Raw genomic sequence first — 23,500 nt, forward strand, 5'->3', positions numbered from 1 at the left:
TCCTCAGCACCTTTTGTGAATGCAACGTGCAGTGCAAACATTCACTGCTTAATTGATTCATTGATTGATTTGGAAGTGTTTAGTAGGATACATCTGGACTCCTTGAGCTTTGAGAAACTACTCGTGTTTCTCTATGTCCGCCTTATGCACAGTTGGGTTTCAGCACCATGGACAGTTCATGTCGATGTTAAAAAGTATGCGGCATCGCTGCAGGTTATGACTGTTTCCAAAAGAAGACGTGCACACGCGCACCAAGGTCTTTCGTTGGAAAATAATGGATATAATAATACTGGACTACGTGTTTGAGGCACATCTATGGGACTTTATTAATTCGAACATTGGGACTGTTGTAAGGTGTTTCTTCGGAACAGTGACTGACAGGGGCTCTTGTGAAAGTATTTTCAATATTTCGCCCACCCCCCGCTCAAACTCCTTAATTCCCATGTATTGTACTTGTACTGATGCTCACCTTAGTCCAGGGGTGTCAAACTCATTTTTGTCGCAGGCTACTTTGGAGTGGAGTCTTCCCTCGGCGGGCCGTTAAGGCAAAGAAACCAATATGTTTAAGGATCACATCACATTATTACTTGTACACACCAAAAAGATGACTCGCTAGTTCTGAAGTCAGTCAAGTATTTGTTCAATTATTGCTTAAGTGAGTGTAAACCGGGTAACGGAATTATTGCAAAATATCACTGTTAGTTCTGACATGTGACAATTTGAGAGCTCGGAACAGATTTAAGAAAGGATCATGGAAGTTGAGACAGACGATTTGCTTTCGCGGGCCACATGAAATGATGTGGCGGACCAGATCTGGCCCCTGGGCCTTGACTTTGACACCTGTGCCTGAGTCATTTCAATCACCGACGCAACCGCACAAGCAAGCACTGTTCACAGGACAATGTTTATCACATGATCTCTTGTTTTTGCATTTTATTGAAATTCCTTTTTCTGCGGCCATATGTTTGCTCTCGTCGTTTTTTTCCCTCTGGGTTTTTGTTTTTTTTTTCGTTCAGGCTGAACTAAACCTGGGACAGACACGCGAGGCTACTTTGGACCAATGCGTCAGGATGGGTTGCGTTTGACGCAGGAGGAATCCTTCATTCCAACTTCTAAAGGGAAACAAGCGAATGTTTCTTTTCCCCTCTGACTCGCCAAACGAAAATAACGCACACAGCGAGACATTTAACATCAGATGCGCGACTCATGCCAAAGATTATAAGCGTGTAAGAAAGTGCGCAAATGAGCGCCCAATCACAAGCATGCAGTTAGGCGAAAGTATACCATGTAGAAAGAGCGAGTGAGACTGAAAGAGGGAGAGAGAGCGCGAGGGAGGAGGTGGCGCGCATGTCCAGTTGCTCCATGCAGTCTGCTCTCCAAGCTCGCCAATCTTGCAACGACTTTCACCACTCCTTCTGCCCGCCTCTGTCTATCCATGTGCATCGGACACACAGCTCTCCCCTGAGCGGACCGTGCATGCAGGAGGGGGGAGAACCGCTGAAAGCCCACCATGGAATAGGAATACTATCCAGGACAAAACGTACAGTACACGGAGAAAACCTTCCTTTTTTTTTTTTTTGATGCCGTCTTCCCCCCCTCCCCCTTCCTCCCTGTCAATGTATCGCAACACTTTTTGAAGGAACCCAAGTGAAGAAACATGAGGATTAATATTTTCTCTTGGCACTTTCTGGGCTTGTGTTCTGTCTGGTGGGGGCTGTCGACGGGAGCGTTCCCCAGCTCAGTGCAGATTGGTGAGTTGGAGAGATTTTTTTTTTTTTTTTTTTTTTTTTTTTAATACTGATGTGCATTTCAAAGTCTCCAAGAAAAAGCATATGGAAAAAAAACAAAACAAAACCGTTGCATGGGAAAAATTTTGAGCAAGGTTTTTTTTAACTCATTCTCAAAGTCAAAAAAAATAAAAGAAAGTGTTTGATTTTGTCTGTGTGTGAAAATTTAAAAAGCTTTTTCCTTCTTCAGTCTCATCTCTCTTGAGACACTGCAGTATTTCTCTCTCTCTCTCCTCACCCTCGAGCTCTCCTTGCTTCTACTTATTGTGAACGCAGTAGCAATTCCTTCGCAAAGCACATGAACCAAGTGATAAAGTTTGCAAAATAGAGATCACCGTTGCAGATGACGTTGCACGTGCATGGGAGCTTGTTGGGTGCGCACACACCACAGGCACGCCGGGCAAATGTGTGATAATGAATTCAATGCATCACTCCTGGGTGGGGGGGGTCAGTTGGAACTTGGGAGGTCCTATAATAGGATTCATTTCCTTGACTCTGTACTTACAGCTGCCAATAAACTTGGTATGCGGAATATTTTTGAAAATTGGCATCCCATACACGTCTGCATTGCTTTCTGAACATGCGCCATTTCAAATGTGCAATGTTGGAGTGTCCTCACACAGCCAAGGGTACTTTAGGCTGAAAGGCGGCTGGTGGGTGATTATTGAGGGTCATAACTAACGGGGGCCTTCAATCCACATTAGAGTATTACATTATCTGAAGCAGCATGAACTATGTATTTTTTTTTATGCGTGTATTGTCGTCGCACTGCACGTGACATGTATACAAACGCCAGTTAATGTGTGAGACGTTGTTGAGAGGAGGAAAAGGTTGTTTGCACACATGTGACCTTTTTCGTTTGCCTGTTTAGCCAATCACGCGGAGACATGGATCTGCAGTGAAGTTTCACAGAAAGCTTTGCATTGCGTTTTTCACATTGAGACTCGGCAAAACCTGAATCTTAGTTGAGAGAACTGTAGTAGAATGAAACCTCGGAAGTCGAACTCAGGCTCGTCTACTAGCTGGATTTGTATGCCTGACATTTCAGGGGGGTGGAGGGGGGGCTGGCGGTCCTGTTTGGTGTGTTGCAACTTTCAAATTGTCCTATCAAGGGTTGCCTTAGCAAGTCAATTTATTTTTAATCGGGGTTTAGGACCATCCATGGCTGGTTATTAAGACATTGAACCGACGCCATCTGCAAGAATGGCAGCAGTATGTACCACTACACTACCAAGTGCAAAATCCTATAATGTTTGAAGAGTAGAAATGGCGTCCCCAGTTATAACTCATCCAAAAGTAACGTTTAACATCCTTTTCATTCAATCGTCATACAAGACTGAGTCTACCACTGTAAAACTTACCATTCCATCTTAACTTTGTCACCAACAGACAATGTGTACCCCAGACAAAAAAATAAGTAAAAGCATAAAAAAGAGGTGGTGTGGGTTTATTGCCTCACAAAGCCTACTTCTCTTCTCGGGTTATTCCCTGTGTTTTGGAATAAGTCTGTCAAAAGTAAAGAGTCAAGCCTTTGATGCCGGGTGAACAGAGATTTCTTGACATGGCGTCAGGCAGGACGACCATCCACCTTTTGGAATAAATGCTGCAAAAAAGCCAAAGACAAAGCAAAACACATGCAGAGAGTTAAATCTACTGGATGATGGTGATTCGTTTTGAAGTTTGGTGTGATATTCTGTTGTCGCGCATGAAGGCCATCAATAACGATGGTCCATCTTTTGAGATAAGTGCCACGATAAGGTCAAACTTAAAAATCGACTAAATAGGCACAGCATATGCCCGCTAACATCTCATTGTGTGATGTATTGCCTGATGTCAATTTGAATTGTAAAATTGTGGGCTTTACACTGTAGGCATATTTGTTCCGAAACATTTACTTTGGAACTGTACGGTTGATGAGATGTTCCACTGAATGCCGTCCAGAACAGACTGCAATTCAGAAATGGAACGCTTCCAAACGCCAGGGGTTCATGTTCACATAATCATTATGCGATTACACTGCATCACATTTCTTGCCAGTCCATTTATATTTCCGGTGAACATGCGAGCGCCCAGTCTTATTTTAATGATCACGTTTTGATAATTGTGAGTTAATGATATTAGATGAACTTTGAAAAATAAGGCACGCAGAATGAACCCCAAGTGAGACAAAGACACGCTCAGGCAAAGGTTGATGGCGCATTGTCGTAATATTGGCTGCGGTCATTATGTGCTGCCTGCTGACTCCTCCCTTGTCATCTCTTCTCGTCCTCTCCCATCTCCTTCGCTCTTTTGCTGTTAAAAGTCAACTCAATCACTTTCTTTCCTAATCAGTTCAGCTCTTGAAGCATTGACCAAATCACAGAGGTTGATGTAAGGGGAGGGAAGAGTTTAAATGCATGGACAAAGGTATTGGGACATTGCACCAGCCCCATTAGTTGCTCCTGAATCATGGGGGGGGGGGGGGGGGGGTACCATTTGGGGAATGCCCAGTTCTGTTTTCAAGGTCACACTGAAGGAAAAAAATAATAATAATAATCACAATGACAGCACTTTTAAACCATAACGAGAGCTACAATTGGATATTTTGCAGAAAAAAAACATAATATACAATATAGAACATTCCTATGTTCAGTTCTCACCATAATCAACATCACTGGTTGATAATCCAGATTAGTTGTTGCTCCAACACGGACACAGTTGTGCCTGATATTCTTTACTTTGCCCAGAAAATTACAACTTTATTCACATGTGCACAAGCAATATAGACAATAAAATCTGTTGTTTATATAACAGAGAAACCTATTGGTTGTTTATTCGAAAGTGGTTATATCCTTTACCTGAACATACGATCATTTTGTAGAATTTTCATTCGGATACTTGAATACTGAAAAATACATTGGCTGCAGCCCTCCATTCAACCACCCCCGTTACATCGTCATATTATTATTGTTGAGTAAAACCCTTACTTCAGGTGCAGAGGATTAACTGTTAAAAAAAGGCTCTTTAAAATTAGTAATTTGCTCAACAATGAAGTAATCTATTTGCAAAATTGCATGTCAAGATGTTTATTTTGTCACGATGAACAGGGCTTTTGTACAAGCAACCATGTTTGTTGATTTTCTGTTCTGTATGTTTATTCTCCTATTGAATTTGTACTAACGATACCAGTCCAATTCTATTCATTTTCACTTCATTAGCATAATTTCCGGGGTTAGTCTGATTACAATGTCTCCGGCTTTGTTCATAAAAGGAGCCCCTCTGGGACTCCTTGGGAATTTGTCAAAGCTTTTTTTTTTTGCATGGAACCCAGAGTATGCGGCGTTCTGCCTTCCATGCTCAAATGTTTCTTCACTCCCACCCAGCTTTGTGCTCCTTTTTAATAGTTTGATTTTGTCTCATTTCTTTTTATCTTTGATCACATTCTCATTTGGTCCCATCGGATACGAGTCTCTCATAAAAGGTCAACTGACACTTTGTATCCGCGTCGTCATCCTTTTTTTGCTCTTCTTTTATGTGGCTGGCATTTTTGTCATCTGGCCTTCTTGTGTTATCTGCTCCCTCCTCTCCAACTCATTCTTTTTTTCCCTCTGACAATATAGTTGTTTTTTTTTTCCTTCCCTTACATCTCACTCTCTCTGTTTGATTTCATCAATGTAATTGCACTGCACTGGTATCCATGAATTTTCTTTCACGGGTATGCGTGTGCTTAAAAACCAAGTGGCATTTTTCTTGGAGATATAAATGAAGATCTTTTATTTTCTCTCTCTCTCTCTCCCTTTTTGGCATCCGCCCTCTCTCCTCATCAATCTTTCTTGGCGCGCATCCCGCTTTCTCCTCTCAATCACCTTTTCCCTTGTCTCACTCCCCAGGCGGCTTGTTCATTAGGAATACTGATCAAGAGTACACAGCGTTTCGACTAGCTATCTTCCTTCACAACACCAGCCCGAATGCTACGGAAGCCCCCTTCAACCTGGTCCCACATGTCGACAATATAGAGACAGCCAACAGTTTTGCAGTCACCAATGCATGTAAGTATTTCAGCCTTCGCTACATTCTAGAATGTCTTTGCGGAATATTAGTCAGTATTTGGAACTTCAGTGGTGTAAACGGGTCTATCCAGTGCTGTCTGTGCATTACGAGTTGGCGTACATGGACTTTTTTTGGGGTTTTTTTGCATTGCCTATTTTTTGTTTAGCACAGTGGGTTGATTCAATTGTGAATTTTTTTACGTCGGGTGAAATACTTCTTGAAGGCCTCGAAACGATTGCCAAACAATAATCTGATCAAAAAGTATGTTACATCAAAGCAAACAAAAAAAGTAAAGACAATGTATCCATCCTTCTATCCATCTATCCTTATCTACTCTCCTTCAAAACAGCCTGGTTTCCGTTCTTATGCTTCAAGTATTCTGCCCTGCAGAAATTATATTCATCTAGATTGTAGTTCCTGCTGCCTAGTTGACATTTCATTTCAGGAGTTACATTTTATGATGAATCTTAAATGATTTGTGGTTTGTACGATTCATACAGTGTTTTCTGTTCAGCGCTTTGAATATAAGAAAAAACCCCACTTCAAACAGTAATTGTGTGTACAGGGGTCTACCTACAAGTGGTCGGTTCCCCGCCAGTCTGTCCTCTAAAAAGAAGGTATTTGATAGCCAGAATGTAAACTAGCATGCCATAACTATTGACTCAATTCCACAAAACTTTCGACAGGGCTGGAGCATACACGAGCACGAAAAAAAAGAAAAACTCCTGCACACTATCGGGCAAATCTGCAGCATTCTTCTCGCTCTGTCAGTTTGACCTTCTCAGAGGTCTCTGCTCTCTTAAGTGTTTTTTTTTTCAATAAATCCCGAATGCAAAAGGCTATGTTGTATAGTCCTTTAAAATATCTTTTTTGTTGCTGTAATATTGATGGAATGTAACTTGAATGTGCTAAAACAAAACTCTTGGTTTTTACCACTGGTGCTAACATTACAGCAACGCCACATACTTCATACCATCATAAAATAGGTCTTTGCAGATTGCCAGAAACTTCTCTATGTATTGATTTCCACCCAGGTTATTTCGTCTTTTGACCGGGTGCTTGAAATGATCTCGGCCCCGGACGTCAAGTTGTGGTACTTGGAATAGCCAGTAAACAATTTGTTGTGGTCAGGTGTGGCAAGTGTCTGTGTCCAAAAGCATTAGTTTGTGATGGGTCAGTCTTGTGTGAAGATCCCTCGATTTGCAAGATAATGAGTCAGGGAAGCTGTTGTTGTTAATGGCAAAATTCACAAGAGGCGTTTGATCCTTGAATGGACCCAATAAATGTCTCGGTTAAATTTGATCTGGTGTTTAAACTGTCGTCCTCATCATCAATAGTGCTTCAAAGTCTCAACGAATAGCAACTGATTCATGATGCGATATGAATACTGTCACTCCAGACAAAAACGTGTGAAAACCCCCAATGCAAGTCCATCCATCCATTTTCTGAACCGCTTTATCCTCACAAGGGTCGCGGGGGTGATGGAGCCTATCCCAGCCATCTTCAGGCAGTAGGCGGGGGCACCCTGAACTGGTTCCCAGCCAATCGCAGGGCACACAAAGACGAACAACCATCCACACTCTCACGAGGGACAATTTAGAGTGTTCAATCAGCCTACCGTGCACGTTTTTGGAACGTGGGAGGAAACCGGAGTACCCGGAGAAAACCCACGCAGGCACGGGGAGAACATGCAAGCTCCACACAGGAAGGCCGGAGCTGGAATTAAACGTCTGCACTGTGAGGTCGATGCGCTAACCACTGGACCACCGGGGCGCCCCAATGCATGTCATGAATATATAAATCAATACTGTGCGGCGTGCCCTTGACTAAACGTGTGTCATTTACTCATGACAAGAATTTTGTAGTTAAAACAGCCAAGAACATTTCGATAATTAATTGTCCATTTATTTCCTCCATCCTGCAAGAATGTCTTATCCGGTTTCAGCGAGCATGTGTGCGTGGGAAGGAACACAGTGAATACATATCAGATTGCATCCTATTGTATAATGGGGACGCAGGAATCGCTGTTGCATTAAATGGATGTGAAGCGTTTGGAGAGAGCAGAAGAATCCAACTGGCGTTTTACGATGCATCTGTGCACCACCACGACAGTTCATGCATAAAATGAGCAGCCAGCTCTTCTCTCCTTGTACTGTACTTACAATTGCGTCCGCCGCATTAAGTCCTCAAGTAATGACTAACTTCTAATGCTACAAAAGCAAACGAGGTCTAAAGCCGCAGAAATATTTTATTGGGTTCAAAGAAACGCCAGTGGCTGTCAAGAAGCCCCCTTTTTTGCGGGGGTTTGATTTCGCAATTGCAAGTGTACGCAATCATAAGAATAAAAAATACAAACGGAGCTCTGCTGGCTTGTTTCAGTATTCTTCATCCCTCTGCTTTACTGAGGGGGTGTGAAAGATAACACTGAATAAAATGTGAGGTCAGAATATTTCAATACATTTGGCCAAAGAAATTGAGAGTGAAAGAATATGAAGAGCAGTGTTTTTTCTACCACTTTTGAAATCAATTACTGACAACCTTTTGCGCTGGATGAATCTGCCTTTATCCCTCATTGGCCAACTAGCAACAGTCTAAATGTCCATCCTTCCAAAAATAAAATCCTTCAAGTCCACATTTCCATCGAACAGACGTCCACCCTGACAAACAAGTTCGATCGCCCTGTGAACTGGAACTCACGACTAAATGTCTTAGAACATTCGCCTTATTACTTTCCGCTCCTTTGTCAGTGTCCATTGCTTGTGTTCCCGCCCCTTTTTCAGCAAACCGCTCCTCCAAATTCACATACGGTAGACATACTCGCCTATATATACAAATGCACTATCTGAAACAAATATTCACTGTACCTTCTCGTTTCTTTATTCATTTTTCATCGTTCATCACGACTGAAGCCGTCCCTACAAGAGGTCGACAATGGTCAGCAACACCGCAACCTCGAAGTCGACGCAGACAAGCGAACATCCCAAGCGCCAATCTGATCCCAATGTTGCAGATTTAATGGAGAGTCGTCAGGTCCGCGACATGTAGCAAGCTCATATTGTCTAGCACTGAGTGAGCTTGTGGGAATCGTAGTATCAATTCCCTGGTCGTAGCAGACCAGATATTAGCAGATATTATCCCAACTGCGTAGCCTAACTGTTATTTCGATTCATTGTCAGTTTTCTATCATCTCCAACCTGTCAATTCAGTCTCTTATTTGACCTCTACAACCCCCCACCTCCCCCAGGAGAGCTGCATTCTCACTACATATATTACCGGTACTTTCAATCAACTATTTTTGACAAAATTCTGCACACGTTCCACACAAGTAAATCATTCCACTTTGGATATTTACTCCGTCACTAAAAGGAGACATTATGCATTTTTGGTCACAATTTTAAATAGTTTCCAGTATTCAGTCAGGACTCATTCGATCCTACAACTGTGCCTGTGCTGAGTCTGGCCTTTTGCACCGCCCGGGGCTGGGCGACAGAGGGTCTGTTTTGCCGATAAGTGCAGCAGGCATTTCCGTACATTTCTGGTGCTTGCTTTGTCAAATTCTCTGTCAGACACACTCGCACACACACATACCCGCGCGCACACGCCCACTGCTGCCAGTTAGCCATACGGCGAGGAGTGTCTGTAAACTGAAGCCCTTCTAAGTGAAGCAACTGACACTCAACAAGCAGAAAACACTTCTGCTGTGTCTTGGTTTCAAGGCTCTCACTCTATTCCTCCTCCTCGCTTTTGTCCTTCCCTTTTTCCACCTCATTTCTTTCTCTCTTTTTCTGCACGTTTCGTCCTCATCACGTTTCGCCGCCTCTCCCTCAGCACGGGCGTGGTGAATGGATCTCTAAATTAATCCATGGCTCTTGCTCCGGGTGGTGAGCAGTGCCTCTGAATTAGAAGAGGGAATTCTCCCTCTGACCTTGACCAGGTCCTTTTTTTGGGGGGGGGTGGGGGGGGGGGTGTATTCAGGGAGCGTGCGGAGATCATTTTGAACAAATCACATTTCCTGCTAGCACACAAGTTCACACTGTGTATTTTCTGCTGCTGCTGGTCTATCTTTTCGGCTTATTCATTCATTCATTCATTCATCTTCCATACCGCTTGATCCTCACTAGGGTCGCGGGGGGCGCTGGAGCCCATCCCAGCTGTCTTCGGGCAGTAGGCGGGGGACACCCTGAATCGGTTGCCAGCCAATCGCAGGGCACACAGAGACGAACAACCATCCACGCTCACACTCACACCTAGGGACAATTTAGAGCGTCCAATCAGCCTGCCACGCATGTTTTTGGAATGTGGGAGGAAACCGGAGCACCCGGAGAAAACCCACGCAGGCCCGGGGAGAACATGCAAACTCCACACAGGGAGGCCGGAGCTGGAATCGAACCCGGTACCTCTGCACTGTGAAGCCGACGTGCTAACCACTGGACTACCGGGCCGCCCCTTTTCGGCTTATTTGCAGATGAATACATAAAGTGTCCGATCCATAGGAATAATCACAATAGTTTCACCTAAAAGTGTGGTTGAGGTTAAGTTCTTCTTTTCCTCATTTTTTTTTTAAAGACCTTGTTTTGTGCATTTGTGCAACATATTGGAAAAACAGCCTCTCCCAAATTGTTCCTACAAAATTCGATCCATACTTGCAGATCATGAAGATGAATCATTTAGAATCATTCACTCACCATTAAGAAGTGCGTCTTTATAATGTCTGACGATGTAATGTATAACATTGGATATTTGCCTTCTTTAAAATCTGTTTGTTCACTTTATTATATTTTACCGTTTGTGGCACTGTGAGGTTTGGGCTTCAGCTCCCCAGTTTTGAAAATGGATGGACAGATGTCATGCCTAAACCAACACTATACAGTCAAACCTCGGTTTTTAAACGTTTCTGTTACTGATAAAATCGGGTTTCGACCAGAAAATTCGAGTTTTTTACGCACCGGATTAAGACCGAAAACCGGTTTTCGACCAAACTGAGCAAACCCGAATTCGCCACTCGATTCCTCTCGGCTTTGGTCATCTAGTATCTCAACAAGATGCCAGTTTTAAATTCGTTCCTTTCATCTGTGATAACTTAAACACTCTTTTGCGCTCAATGGTGGTGTGTTCACTGCCCCCTGCTAAGTGTTTCTTTGTCAAATCATCTTATTGTAGCCTCAGTACAATCGAGCAACTAGGAAGTAATATTATTCGAACAAGCCTTGTGCTGCAATGGAGCCGGACATTTCTTGTTTATCTGATTTCATTTAGCAGAGCAATAAAAAAGAAGAGACGTTCTTTATTTGACTCAACTCTTTCATTAGAAGGTCTACTGGCAGGAAAGGATACAAAGCATGCACGGTGAAAAGGTTTGTTTGACAGTGAATAATACAATGCACGAAAGACCGGCAGTTGCCATATAGCTGCGTTATGATCTACTGTTTTACTGAAACTTGTAGGGGCAAGGGCCCAACCGTGATGAGGTGCCAGAGTCACCAAATGCATGGAACTACTCGCAAAATGAAGGTTAAAACGACGTGTCAAAACGTGCGGCCTGACTCCAATCTGAGGATATTCAATTCAATTGTGTTTTTTCCTCTTGACACTGCCATGACACATACTCGGAGGCATATCTTCCCATTAGTCAACACAGGCAATTGCTTGCATGTCGCTCACATTAGCGATGCCGAGGTGCAATGACAATTGTTGACAATTCGAGTTGTTTATGACTGTGTGATTGTGTACTGCTTTAAAGGTCAGACACCAAAGTTTTTCTCGAGACCCCTACGACCCATTTATTACCATTTTTGATTGAATTGTTTGCATCTACTTCCATGTCCGCTGTGCTGTTAATTAAAGTGGGAACATTGTCCGTCGACCTGAAATAGAGCACTCAGCCCAGAGAATGTCAGGCATGATTGATGATGGGATGCTATTTTGCACTGACATCACATATTCAGTATGAGATTGTAAGATGACGCTATAATGGCCAAAACACTTTGTAGCATACTTAAGAAATGATTCCCGTGCTCACACAACGGTCACACAGACACAAGTGGGGCCGAGGGGGGAGGAATTCTGGCCCCGTACAACGCTATGTTGCCTGTTTGTCCAAGATTTGTTTGTAATGAAGAGTGAATAATGTCATTACAGCATGCGCCCACTGAGTAGATGTTCCCTTCAGGAAATCTGACTTCAATGGGGTAATAAGCAAACTGGGTCTCTTTCACCTATAACCATACACACACACACACACACACACAAACAATTTCCCTGTATTGTCATTTGGGTACCTTGATAGAATATCTTCCCATGTGGGCAAGCTACTTCAAACGTAAACATAATGTGCAGCATTTTTTTTTTGTTTTTACTCACTGCTCGTTTAAGCAAGATAAAAAGCATAATGAGAAATGTCAGTGGATTTTAAGTGTTACACGCCGCCCCAGTCAGAACATAGGTTGAGATCGAATAGAGTCATGTTCACTGTAATTGCCTACAACATCATTGTGTTGTCCCTCACTTGCCGCTCTTGTTTTCATGTTCTAATCAAAGCATTTGCATGTACTGACTTTCCTCTTGTCACTTTTATTCTTCCAACTTTGCGTCTTGACGCTGAGGGGCATAAACATTCACGAGTGTGTAATCGCAAACGCAAGCGTTGCATATTTCTGCATTTTACCGGTTCTCATTTTCCTCCTTGATTGTATACTGTTTTGATAAACTAGCCGCGGTTCTATTGAACATTTGCGGCCGACAAAACACTTGCATTACTTTGCAATGCCATTATTTTCATACGGTATTTGAAATTACAAAATGATTCCTTATGAATTGAGCAAACAACAGTTCAGTGATTCAACTCACTCAGGGACACTCAATCGTAAGTCCGAGCGTGAAAACAAAAACCTTCCTTTTGTTGTCTCACTCTTACTGGATTCATTAAACCTTAGGATCCGACAGATGTCAATATACTGTACATTGTCAAGTCTTGTCAGCAGCCACAATACTAGAAACGGACATGAACACTTTATTGGAAGCATACATATTTGACCGTCCATCCATCATCTACCGCTTATCCGGGGCCGGGTCGCGGGGGCAACAGCTTTAGCAGGGAAGCCCAGACTTCCCTCTCCCTAGCTACTTCTTTCAGCTCTCCCCGGGGGATCCCGAGTCGTTCCCAGGCAAGCTGGGTGACATAGTCTCTCCAGCGTGTCCTGGGTCTTCCTCGGGGTCTCCTCCCGGTGGGACATGACCGGAACACCTCACCGGGGAGGCGCTCAGGAGGCATCCGAATCAGATGCCTGAGCCACCTCATCTGGCTCCTCTCGATGTGGAGAAGCGGCTCGACTCGGAGCCCCTCCCGGATGACTGAGCTTCTCACCTTATCTCTAAGGGAGAGCCCGGACACCCTGCGGAGAACACTCATTTCAGCCAATTGACCGCTACATATAATTATATATGCAGGATAAACAATAATCCTCCTGAAAGACAAACTGGAGCAGTGTGCAGCTTTCCAGATCAAATACGAAAGCCGCATCATTTTTTTTCGAAGCAATGATTACATTGTTCACTTCTATTTTTGCTCAGTTTGAATGTGTTCCTAACCAAGCGTCTGTGTGTTTGTATTTCTTTCCATAGGTTTAGAAGATGAAATCAAAGTAAGGGCATTAGTTAATATTGATAAGTGTCACATGGAGCCACATCTTTAAAGATGAGAAGCTTGACCTTTACCAAATACAAAGGCACGCATGAGTGCGCACACACACCCCCACACACACAACTCGTGACACAGTGATATTTACATTTTACATTCTGTTTTCAGGACATGCACAGACGTACAAGAACACACGACAACACTGCAAAGTGTACTCATTGATAGCATGACAACACGACCCTCAAAGGCAGAGTAAGCCTTAAAGCATTGCATCCCTAATGGCCCATTGCTATTCTGCAACGGTAATAGATTCTTTGGGTAACCACTCGGTAATTCATCATACTTACAAACACGCAGTGACAGACTACGAAGCAAAAAGCTATTAAATCTATCAGAGAAGGACCAGTGCTTTTCCGTAGAGACTGATGACTTCATGAAAATAGAAAGAAAACAATTAATTATGCAATCTCTGGTGATTATCACAGGGGGGAAGATGCCTAGAGAGGCAAGGAGGGAATGAGTGAACATGAGCAAAGATGCATGTACTCGTCTTTTCATGTGTAAGCGAGGCAGAGAGCCGGCTGGCGAGCCACTATAGACAAGTTTGTGTGTTTTCTCATCGGTCAGCGTCGATTGGACAGCATTGGTATTTATCTCTTTAAACCTGCCGCTTCACCTGTCTGTGTATGTCACATTTTCCCCCACTACCACTCTAACTTCTTTTCGCTTTGGAAGTGGACTGCGTCAAAGAGTGCGTGTGCCACATACACGTGAATGCACGCGCAATAATCGATTGGGCCTTTCAGGCAGTGATGGATGGACACTTCGTTTCTATTTGTACCCATCAGCTCAGCTTGTGCCTGCCTTCTTATCTTCACCAGAAACATATATTTTGTATTATGAGTATACTTTGTACAAACCACATACTGCGGGAGCCTTTCCTGACCTATCTGGCGGATATTTATGGTTGGATACATTCCTGATACATTTGAATAATTGATGACTAGTGTGTGTTTTTGCCTTGGCAGCAGCCCAGTAGGTTTCCCTCAGCGGCAGTAACGCACAGCACCACGTTACAAATGGGAGCCCCGCAAGGAGACTCCAAGCTCTTTTTCTAATCGTTCTGAAACGTGTCAAGACAAAACAAGATCAAATCTGAAAATAAATACTGTCAACTTACCTGAATGTGTTTTATTGGGCCTCTACTTTAGCTTGACTTGGTGTCCAAGGACATGCTTAAAATAAAGAGAGAAAAATGAAGGAAGATATTTGGTTAAGGTGATGAATCGTGGAGAATAATATTCATCCATAGTCAAAATTCTGTGCACTTCGTCAACAAGCAAAACATTTATAGCTCACAGGCTTTTATACACGCCCACTCAAACCAGTTACTGACATCAACCCAGGAGAGCAGGATGGATTTACCCCATGAGAGGATTGGCTGCGCATCGTCTCTTGACTGTCTCGCAAACTGTTTTAGTGTTGTGTTCACGATAACTTTTTTTGTTTAGTTACGCTGCGCTCCACACATTGCTTTGACTGCGGCGGTAGTATATTTTCAACATATTTTTGAGGGGGTGCTTGGGAGTTCCAGATTCTGCTCCAATTTCCCTTTTGCGGATGAGGGGGTGGTATAGGCTTATATACAATCCGTCTTTTTGGACTCTTCATATTACATGTGACTACAGAAGGTGATCTGGGGTTGTCATGGCAGTGATAACAATACAATCCTTATTATAAGACAGTGTAGCATCGGTATGATGTATAAGGCCTTATTTTAGGGTTACACGAGTTTGTATTGCATTAAAATACCTTTGTGTCTGCCTATCTGATAGTTTGGGAGGGTATGGGAGGCCTGTCTCAGCCCTCCATTTAGAGAGGCTCTAAGTTGGTAAATGAAAACTAGCTGAGCATCCACATTACCTCTTGGCAGTGTGGAAATGGTTCAAAACAAGGTCAAATTTCATCCCATCTGGGGCCCTTTTAGTTGGAGGAGTCACCAGAGGCTGTTCACTAAATGGGTTCACCAAGTGCCTAAAGGAACCCACTGCTGTTGTTTTTCATGCAGCCTCTAATTTTCTCCAACTCACACAGAGGTCACTGATTGTAGTTTTCATGAAAAAAAAAAAGTACTTGCAAGACTTCTATTTTCAGCCCGTGTGTGTGTCCATATGTCTGGCAGCAAATGTTCTTCCTCTTGATATTGTATTTCAAAAAGCCCTCAATTAGCGGCAATTAAACATTGTTAAATGGGCGCTCCACTCTGAAAAGATTCTTTGGAAGTAGAGAAAAATGAGAAAAAAATGGAAATCATTACATTGCATTAGACACGACTGAATGAGAGCCAGTTCAAGACATTAATTACACATTACATCTTGACAAAGATGATGATGTTTAGTTGTGAAATACACAATCAAGAAGGAATTTACAATATGTTCATTACTTATGATGTACCATCAGTGTGGTTGCCCTTATCAGGAATCTGAAATCACTCACCAATTATGAATGCCCCTCAATATGATGCAATGTCGTTTGTCAACAAAGTATTTTAATTAGCAGGACCTCAGACCAGGACAAAGGTTCACTTTCCAAAAAGTAAATGACCCTTAGCACGCAGCCAGGACAACGGAGTGGCTTCAGGAGAACTCTGTGAATGTCACGAGTTGTCCAACCAAAGCCACGACTTCTCTGGAGACATTTGAAAATGGCTGTTCAACGCTCTTGAGCAACGGCTGTGAATACCGAAGTACATTAGATGACGAATTTACAGTCAATACCTTGTTTGCGTGACACACTTCGCTTTCTATTTAATTATTGTTGTAAAGATTGCGACTACATAAAATGGCACTTTTATTGACTCTCTATCATCTATTCTGCTACCTGGTGGGAAAGTTAGCAATCTGTAATCCAACATAAACCTTATTGGTGTCTGGGTGATAATTGAGTTATGTGCAGTATTACCCAAGATGGTTGATTGTGTTTCTGAGAGTGACGGCTTCTCTTTCATTAATCATCATGCAAACTGATGGAAATTATTACAGTGTCTTTTCATGGCCATATTACGGTGAATTAGAATCATACACACACGGTTAAATTCTCAGTGACTCACGCACTCAATCACACACCTATTGACACATGCGTTGTCTAGTTCCATCACCCATCGGCCCGCAGGCTTGCTCCCTCGCGCACATGGTCACATGCCGGAGGGGATGATGGGATGATAGTGCAGATGGCTTACTAGAGTAATATTCTCCATATGGGAAGGTAATGGCATCAGAACAGTCATCTGGGGAGAGATAGTTGCTGATTAGATGCGGAGAGGAGAGACGCTACATGATTCAACTGGACTGCATTTAGTCGTATGGGACAGGATTTTATTTATAGTAACAAATACGTGTTTGAAACAAAACGGAGAATGTGTCCATGTATGGCTTCAGATGTTCTGAAATACAGGATATATTGTGTCGTAATTACTATGTACAAGCAAAACAAATATCCTGTTACTGGTACAACTGACAAATAGTTTATATGTGTATGATTATATTTAACTATTAATGAATATTTAAATCCTCCCTACGCTTATTTTTGGTTTTACTGGACTGGTTTCTCACCACATTCCCAAAACTTGCATAGTTGGTAAACTGACGACTCTCCTTGGTATCCCAAAAGTCAATTCCAGTCCCTTTTTTTTTGTTTGGTTTCTGGTATCATTCCAACAATCATGAGGCCATAAATATTTGACATCTCATGCTTTTTTTTTTCTTAGTAACCATGTAATTCCCTTGCCCTTGGTTCACCAACAGACATTGTAGCAAAATTGTCATCTGGCAAGAAGTCACCGACTGGACTTCATGAGGTTGAGAAGATTTACAGCCATCAAGACTGCTCTGTACACATATAGTACCTGTGATACATGTTACGGATACTCAACGACTTGAAGTTGGTGGTGCCCCATTTTTTTGGTTCCAGGAGGCAATTTTACAATGCTGCTCCAGTATCAGAAGGGAAAGACATGATTACAAAAATTGCAAAGCCAGACACTCACTAATATATGACTCCATTAAACACCATTTTCAATCACTAGCTAAACAAAGATTACAACATTTTTTTAGTAATTTACACTTACAACATTCAACACTTCAACGATATACCACTTGGTAGAGACTGCAATCAATTTTTTAATGGTATTTAGTTTAAAAACAAAATGTACCGGTAGGTAGAATGGCCAGTTGTGTGCTTCCGGGAGTGGTTGCTGTGGATGCTTGATACAAAGCTTTAGCTGAGAGAAAATGGAAAATGGGAGAAACGATATTTGATACACCGGTGTACCTGTACACTGTACAGAAAACACACAATGAGCTGGGGAGCATGTCTCTCTTTTGATTAATTGTACCAAATAATTGTACTTTCTTTCATTCAGTGTATAGACAGCAGTGCAGTGGATCATTGCGTGTCTCTGCGTGAATCTGTCTCCAAGCATCTATCAAATAATTTAAAATCCTGCATGGCTTTTCTGCAGTTTTCACCATCATTTTGTTTTGTTTTTTTCTGATGACCGAAGCAATAAATCATTGAGTGCCGTGTTCAAGGACATCTCAAAAGTGGCTCAAAAGTTCAGTCAGAATACTACCGGTACTGATTGTATTCCAAGCCCACAGTCACTCTAGCTGCTTTGTGTAATCATAGTCGGCTCTAATGCTGCTCTTATAACATGCTGCCATCGTTTATGGCCTACTGAATAGTTAAATGTGTTGCAAAAGCTAATTCAGGACTGCAAGGAAGTTAGGTTCCAGACCCAACTGCAAAAGGGGAAAATCTGCAATATAGAAATCCATCCAAGCATTTTCTACCACTGGTCCATTTAGTCCGTTTCCCTCTCCCGAGCTACTTCGTCCAACTCTTCTGGGGGGCAGTCCAAGGTGTTCCCAGACTAGTCAGAAGACATAGTCTCTCCAGTGTGTCCTAGGGCGACCCCAGGGTCTCCTCCCAGTGGGACATGTTCAGAATACCTCATCAGGGAGGTCAGGAGGCATCTTGACCAGATGCCCGAGCCACTTCATCTGGCTCCTCTCAAGAAGCCGCTCGACTCTGAGCTTCTCCCGGGTAACAGAGTTTCTCATCTGACCTTGAAGGGAGTACCCGGACACCTGCGGAGGAAACTCATTTTGACCGCTTGGATCCGGGATCTTGTTTTTTCCCTTTGGAAATGCAGCCCGTATTTCACCCTAAATGTACACTACTGCCAGCTGCATTTCAAATGAAAATATATTTTCAATGACCTAGGATCATGAGATTGGTTATGGATTCAAAAGTAAAGGAATACCAGCGAGACAACTGTATGCTATTAAATACACACAAAATTTGGAAATGATACAAATATAAGGGTGACTTTATGGTCGAGGCTACAATCATCTCCAAAACAGTGCTAAGTATAGACTGCGAATGCATAGTTGCCGACAGAGTTATCCCTGTGCAAAATAATTTGGTTCTTTCTTTTTTTAATGAATAAAGACTGATTGCAATATGAAGATGCTGCGTTTGTAAGCAATGCTGCGAGTGACCAGTTAATGGATCTGTGTGATCAAAATGGGATTCCCAGTGCGTATGTTTGTATTAAGCCAAACTGAGAGGATTGCACTTTCATCTGGAATTGCACCTGACTCTATTAGTTGGCAAGAATTAATTGGAATGTAATTAGAATCCAGCAGCACTGGTTGAATCTGCGCTTGGGGACAAGTACAGCCTGTTCAATGCTCTGCTGCACTGCTGCCCTGCAGCGTGTGTGTGCGCGCTGATTTCCGATGGTGCAGAAAGTTAAACTACTCTTCCTGGAGTTGCCTTTTCACAGATATCCTACAGTAGCTCCCTTGTCAAACCCTGAGATTACCAACGAACCCCCAGATGTTATGTTACCAGATCATGGGGCCACTCGTACAATTTCACTCCAATTGATTGAGAGTAAATCATGAATTTTCTATTGGTGTTGTGCAGACGTTTGCTATGTCATATTTAGTAGACACTCAAAGCTAGTTCAGATCGCAGTTTGAGCACCCTATATCAAAAGAGGACATACTTAGAGACACAAATGTCAAAAATGTAACACTTGAAGAGAGAACAGGCACTTCCCAACTAGATGAGACTGAATCTAGAGCACCACAGCCAGGAGCAGCCTATAATACACACGCTTTTAATGAGAATTATTATCATCATCATCATCATCATTGTTATTCATCATCATCATCATTGTTATTCATCATCATCATCGTCATCATTATCCTTACATCCATCTATTTTCTGATTCGCTTTATCCGCACAAGGGTCGCGGGGCATGCTGGAGCCTATCCCAGCTGTCTTTGGGCATTAGGTGGGGGACACCCATTCGCATTCACACTCACACCTCAGGACAATTTGGAGCGATCAATCAGCCTGCATATTTTTGGAATGTGGGAGGAAACCGGAGTACCCGGAGAAAACTCACACAGGCACGGGAGAACATCCAAACTCCACACAGGAAGGCTAGAGCTGGAATCAAACCTGAAACATCTGCACTGTGAGGTCATCGCACTAACCACTGGATCACTGGGCAGCCCATTAGTGTTATTATTATTATTATTATTATTTTTAGTTCTTAGATATCAGGCGTGTGTCACTCATGTATTGTGAGAATTGTTTTAAAAACGATAAAATTCCATTTGAAGATATTCTTGTAGCCTATCGGTTACAAGACGCAAAGGGCGGCATGCATAGACAAGCCACACGCTCACACAGTCGAGTGTTCAGTTTCGATGTACGGGTATATCCTTTCTCATAGCTTCCAAGTTTTGATGAAACATGACTGCTTTACAGAGCAAGTCAAAGCAGTCACCTTGAGTCTCTCTGAATCACGTCTTTGATTTTCAGTGAGCTGAGTGTGATCAACTGAGCTACTTTGTTTTCCCATCAAAGGGGCACCAGCTGCACCACCACCTCTGGTAACAGACACTCAGCCAAGCCCTCACTGCTGCATTCAAATCTGAAATTACCCTAGGTGAAAAGTGACCAAATTTGTAGTGCCATTGTTTGTCACACGTACATAAGGCACTGAAAACAAATCGCATAGTCTCTAGGAGACATTGGCATTGAAGCCATACTTTGCTTGAACATTATGCTCATGCACCCATTTCAAAAAATACATCCAGATGAATGAGGATGTTACAAAAACCTTGAAAAGGCTTGGTGTCCCTAAGGTGATCAGGCAAAGTGTCGTTGACGAGTTGAACATACTTAAAAGCTTTATGCAAGATGACAAAATTGCTGGCTAAATAAAAAAAAAAGCAAAAAGCACGCCACAGGAGAGGCTCGCTTGCCAAGTCCACCACGTCAGTGTGAAAGTGTGATTGTCCCTACATACTGTAGTGCCTACTGTACATACTGCATGAGTCTCGTGGGCACCTTACTCTCCTTACTCCCCGTCTACCTGCCTGCAATGACAAATGGTTTCAATATCATCAGGGCATGTGTTTGTGACGAATGACTGCTCATCCAGGAAAGGGCCACTCCATGTGAGTTACTGTTAGTAGTGCTTAAAGTTGACCGGGTTACAGGGATAAAAGCTTATGTGTCACAATGGGGTTCCCCGCTGCTGTTTCACACGCACGTACGCACCCACACACACGCATACACGTACACACACACACAGATTTTGATACACTTTCCTGTTGGTGATACTAAAAAAACAAACATTCATTCAACAATTCTTTTTCAATGTTACGTACTTGTCTCATTCATTTTCTCCCTTGACCTTTTGTAAAATTAGCAAGTAATTGATTTGATTTCCATACATTTGTTAAATTGGAGGTTGGAAAGACTGAAAAGGGCGGATGGTAATTAAACTGATAAGTGGAACACTACAATGTATCAAGAAATAACAAATTTGAATACTATAATATTACACTGAAAAGTGTGAGGATTGTGTTAGGACTATTTGGCTGTCTCTATTTTAAACAATAACTGAACAATAAAATTATAAAATAGGATGAAGATTTCAGGATGAGATCCATGTGGAACACCTCAAACTGCTTTTTCATCAACAATTAATATTCACTCGTTGATCAGAGACGGCAGAACTTCCAATCAAAACACCTTTTTTTGTTTGCATGTTTTGCTCATGATTCTTAATCCATATTCATCCATCCATCCATTTCCCGAACCGCTTGATCCTCACTAGGGTTGCGGGGGGTGCTGGAGCCTATCCCAGCTGTCTCCGGGCATTAGGCGGGGGACACCCTGAATTGGTTGCCAGCCAATCGCAGGGCACACAGAGACGAACAACCATCCACGCCCATTCCCATTCACACTCACACCTAGGGACAATTTAGAGCGTCCAATCAGCTTGCCACGCATGTTTTTGGAATGTGGGAGGAAACCGGAGCACCCGGAGAAAACCCACGCAGGCCCGGGGAGAACATGCAAACTCCACACAGGGAGGCCGAAGCTGGAATCGAACCCGGTACCTCTGCACTGTGAAGCCGATGTGCTAACCACTTGACTACCGGTCCGCCCGTTAATCCATATTCATTGTTGACTAATTATAAGAACTCCCCCCAAGTAACTTGGTAACACAGCAGGATATTAAAAGCGGAAGAATGGAATTTTTTTTTTTTTTTTTTTACAAAATGTCAATTTTAAAGTCTGCCACTTGCCAATTGTTATTTGCAAAGACACCTATGTATTCTGTACCATTCATCCTTTTACATACCCCCCTCACATGCACCCTAAAAAATAGACAAGTTGCCGATTGAAGGTGAATTTGTCAAATTAAGGATCACAACAAAGGACGCTTGAGAGAGCCTGGCCATGTATTGGATCACTGGAGGGAAACTGGACACAATACATATTCTACACAGAAAGTATTTCTGTGTACACCAGAGGGACTTTCTCCCATCTGGGTCATTTGCATGTGTGCCATGGCTACTCAGAAGAAAAATGTCGCTCCAACAAGACGTGCTATCCCACACAGTCATTTTCATCAGTCATTATGGTTCATTTTTGTAAGGCATGCCAGTTTTTGAATTGCCATTTTCCAAGTCTCAAGGGGAGCAAAAGTGAATCACTCTTTTCTTTTTTTGGTACTAATCACAGTAGTAAAGTACCAAAAGTATAAAGCAAGACACAACTGATTGGTTGACAAATTGTCTCACACCGCACTTGCTTGTTTTCTATCATTTCCATGCTGGAAACGCACAAATGCTTTGGCGGTTGAACACATTGTTAAGGAATATGCACTCCAATAGGTGAACAAGAATCCAGCACGTGGTGTATGACATAACAACATAATTACAAAAAATAAGATATCCTTTATTTGTCCCACAATGGGGAAATTTACAGTATACAGCAGCAAGATTGTGGGAAGAAAGAAGAAAAAACTAAGTTTTTGCATTCACAGATAAGGATAAGGTGGCTGTGCTATTTACCATTCTATGTCACATCGTTTCATTTTTTTATTTAGCAGCCTGATGGCAGTCGGTAGGAACGCGGAAAATCTTCAATAGAACTGTGGCTGGTAAATCATATTATTTTATTATGACCAAAAGATGCTGGCGAGCATTTAATATTACCGGTAATTACTAGTAACTCAGTTACTTGTATAATCTGATTCTTTTTTTCCCCCCATGGCCTCATGGAAATGTTCAAAAATTAGACGGTCAAGCAAATTGCTGGAAGAGAGAGTGTTTCGGTTCTGAGGGTCCCCAAGATCTGCTTACTATTTTCATAAAAGTCAGAACCATTGGAATAACCATGTCCTTTCCTATTTTGAACTGTCCCTGGGACCACATTGGGGAAATGGCCTTATGTCAGGAACTATTAGCATATTCAGGAACTGCGACAACACTTAAGACTATAAAGATAGCATCTTGGGTACCGGCTCTCATTTTCCCCAATCAGTACTTCTATTCTTAGACTGTGTATTCCATGCTGCCAGGGGGGGCACGCCTGCAGATGACGGTAGCGGGGAAGGGAGCATGAAGGATCAGGTGCAGGGGAAAGAAAAGATATCACTGTGGAAGTT

The 23,500-nt window shown here is 42.6% G+C and overlaps 1 protein-coding gene across 8 annotated transcripts in view; it reads left to right on the top strand.

The window, feature by feature from the left end:
* Nucleotides 1-1,302: 1,302 nt before the first annotated feature.
* The window catches only part of gria4a (glutamate receptor, ionotropic, AMPA 4a), a 75,842-nt gene continuing 53,644 nt past the window's right edge, over nucleotides 1,303-23,500 (top strand). For 7 of the 8 annotated variants that reach the window (XM_052077744.1, XM_052077745.1, XM_052077748.1 and 4 more), the window contains exons 1-2: nucleotides 1,304-1,751; nucleotides 5,657-5,815. In XM_052077744.1, the coding sequence (XP_051933704.1) occupies nucleotides 1,658-1,751; nucleotides 5,657-5,815 (253 nt within the window). In that variant the 5' untranslated portion in view covers nucleotides 1,304-1,657. Of the gene's footprint in view, nucleotides 1,752-5,656; nucleotides 5,816-23,500 lie in introns of all 8 variants that reach the window. The other variant, XM_052077750.1, reaches the window with a different exon arrangement.

Source organism: Hippocampus zosterae, chromosome 10 (assembly GCF_025434085.1).
Source record: "Hippocampus zosterae strain Florida chromosome 10, ASM2543408v3, whole genome shotgun sequence".
NCBI classification, from domain to species: Eukaryota; Metazoa; Chordata; class Actinopteri; order Syngnathiformes; family Syngnathidae; genus Hippocampus; species Hippocampus zosterae.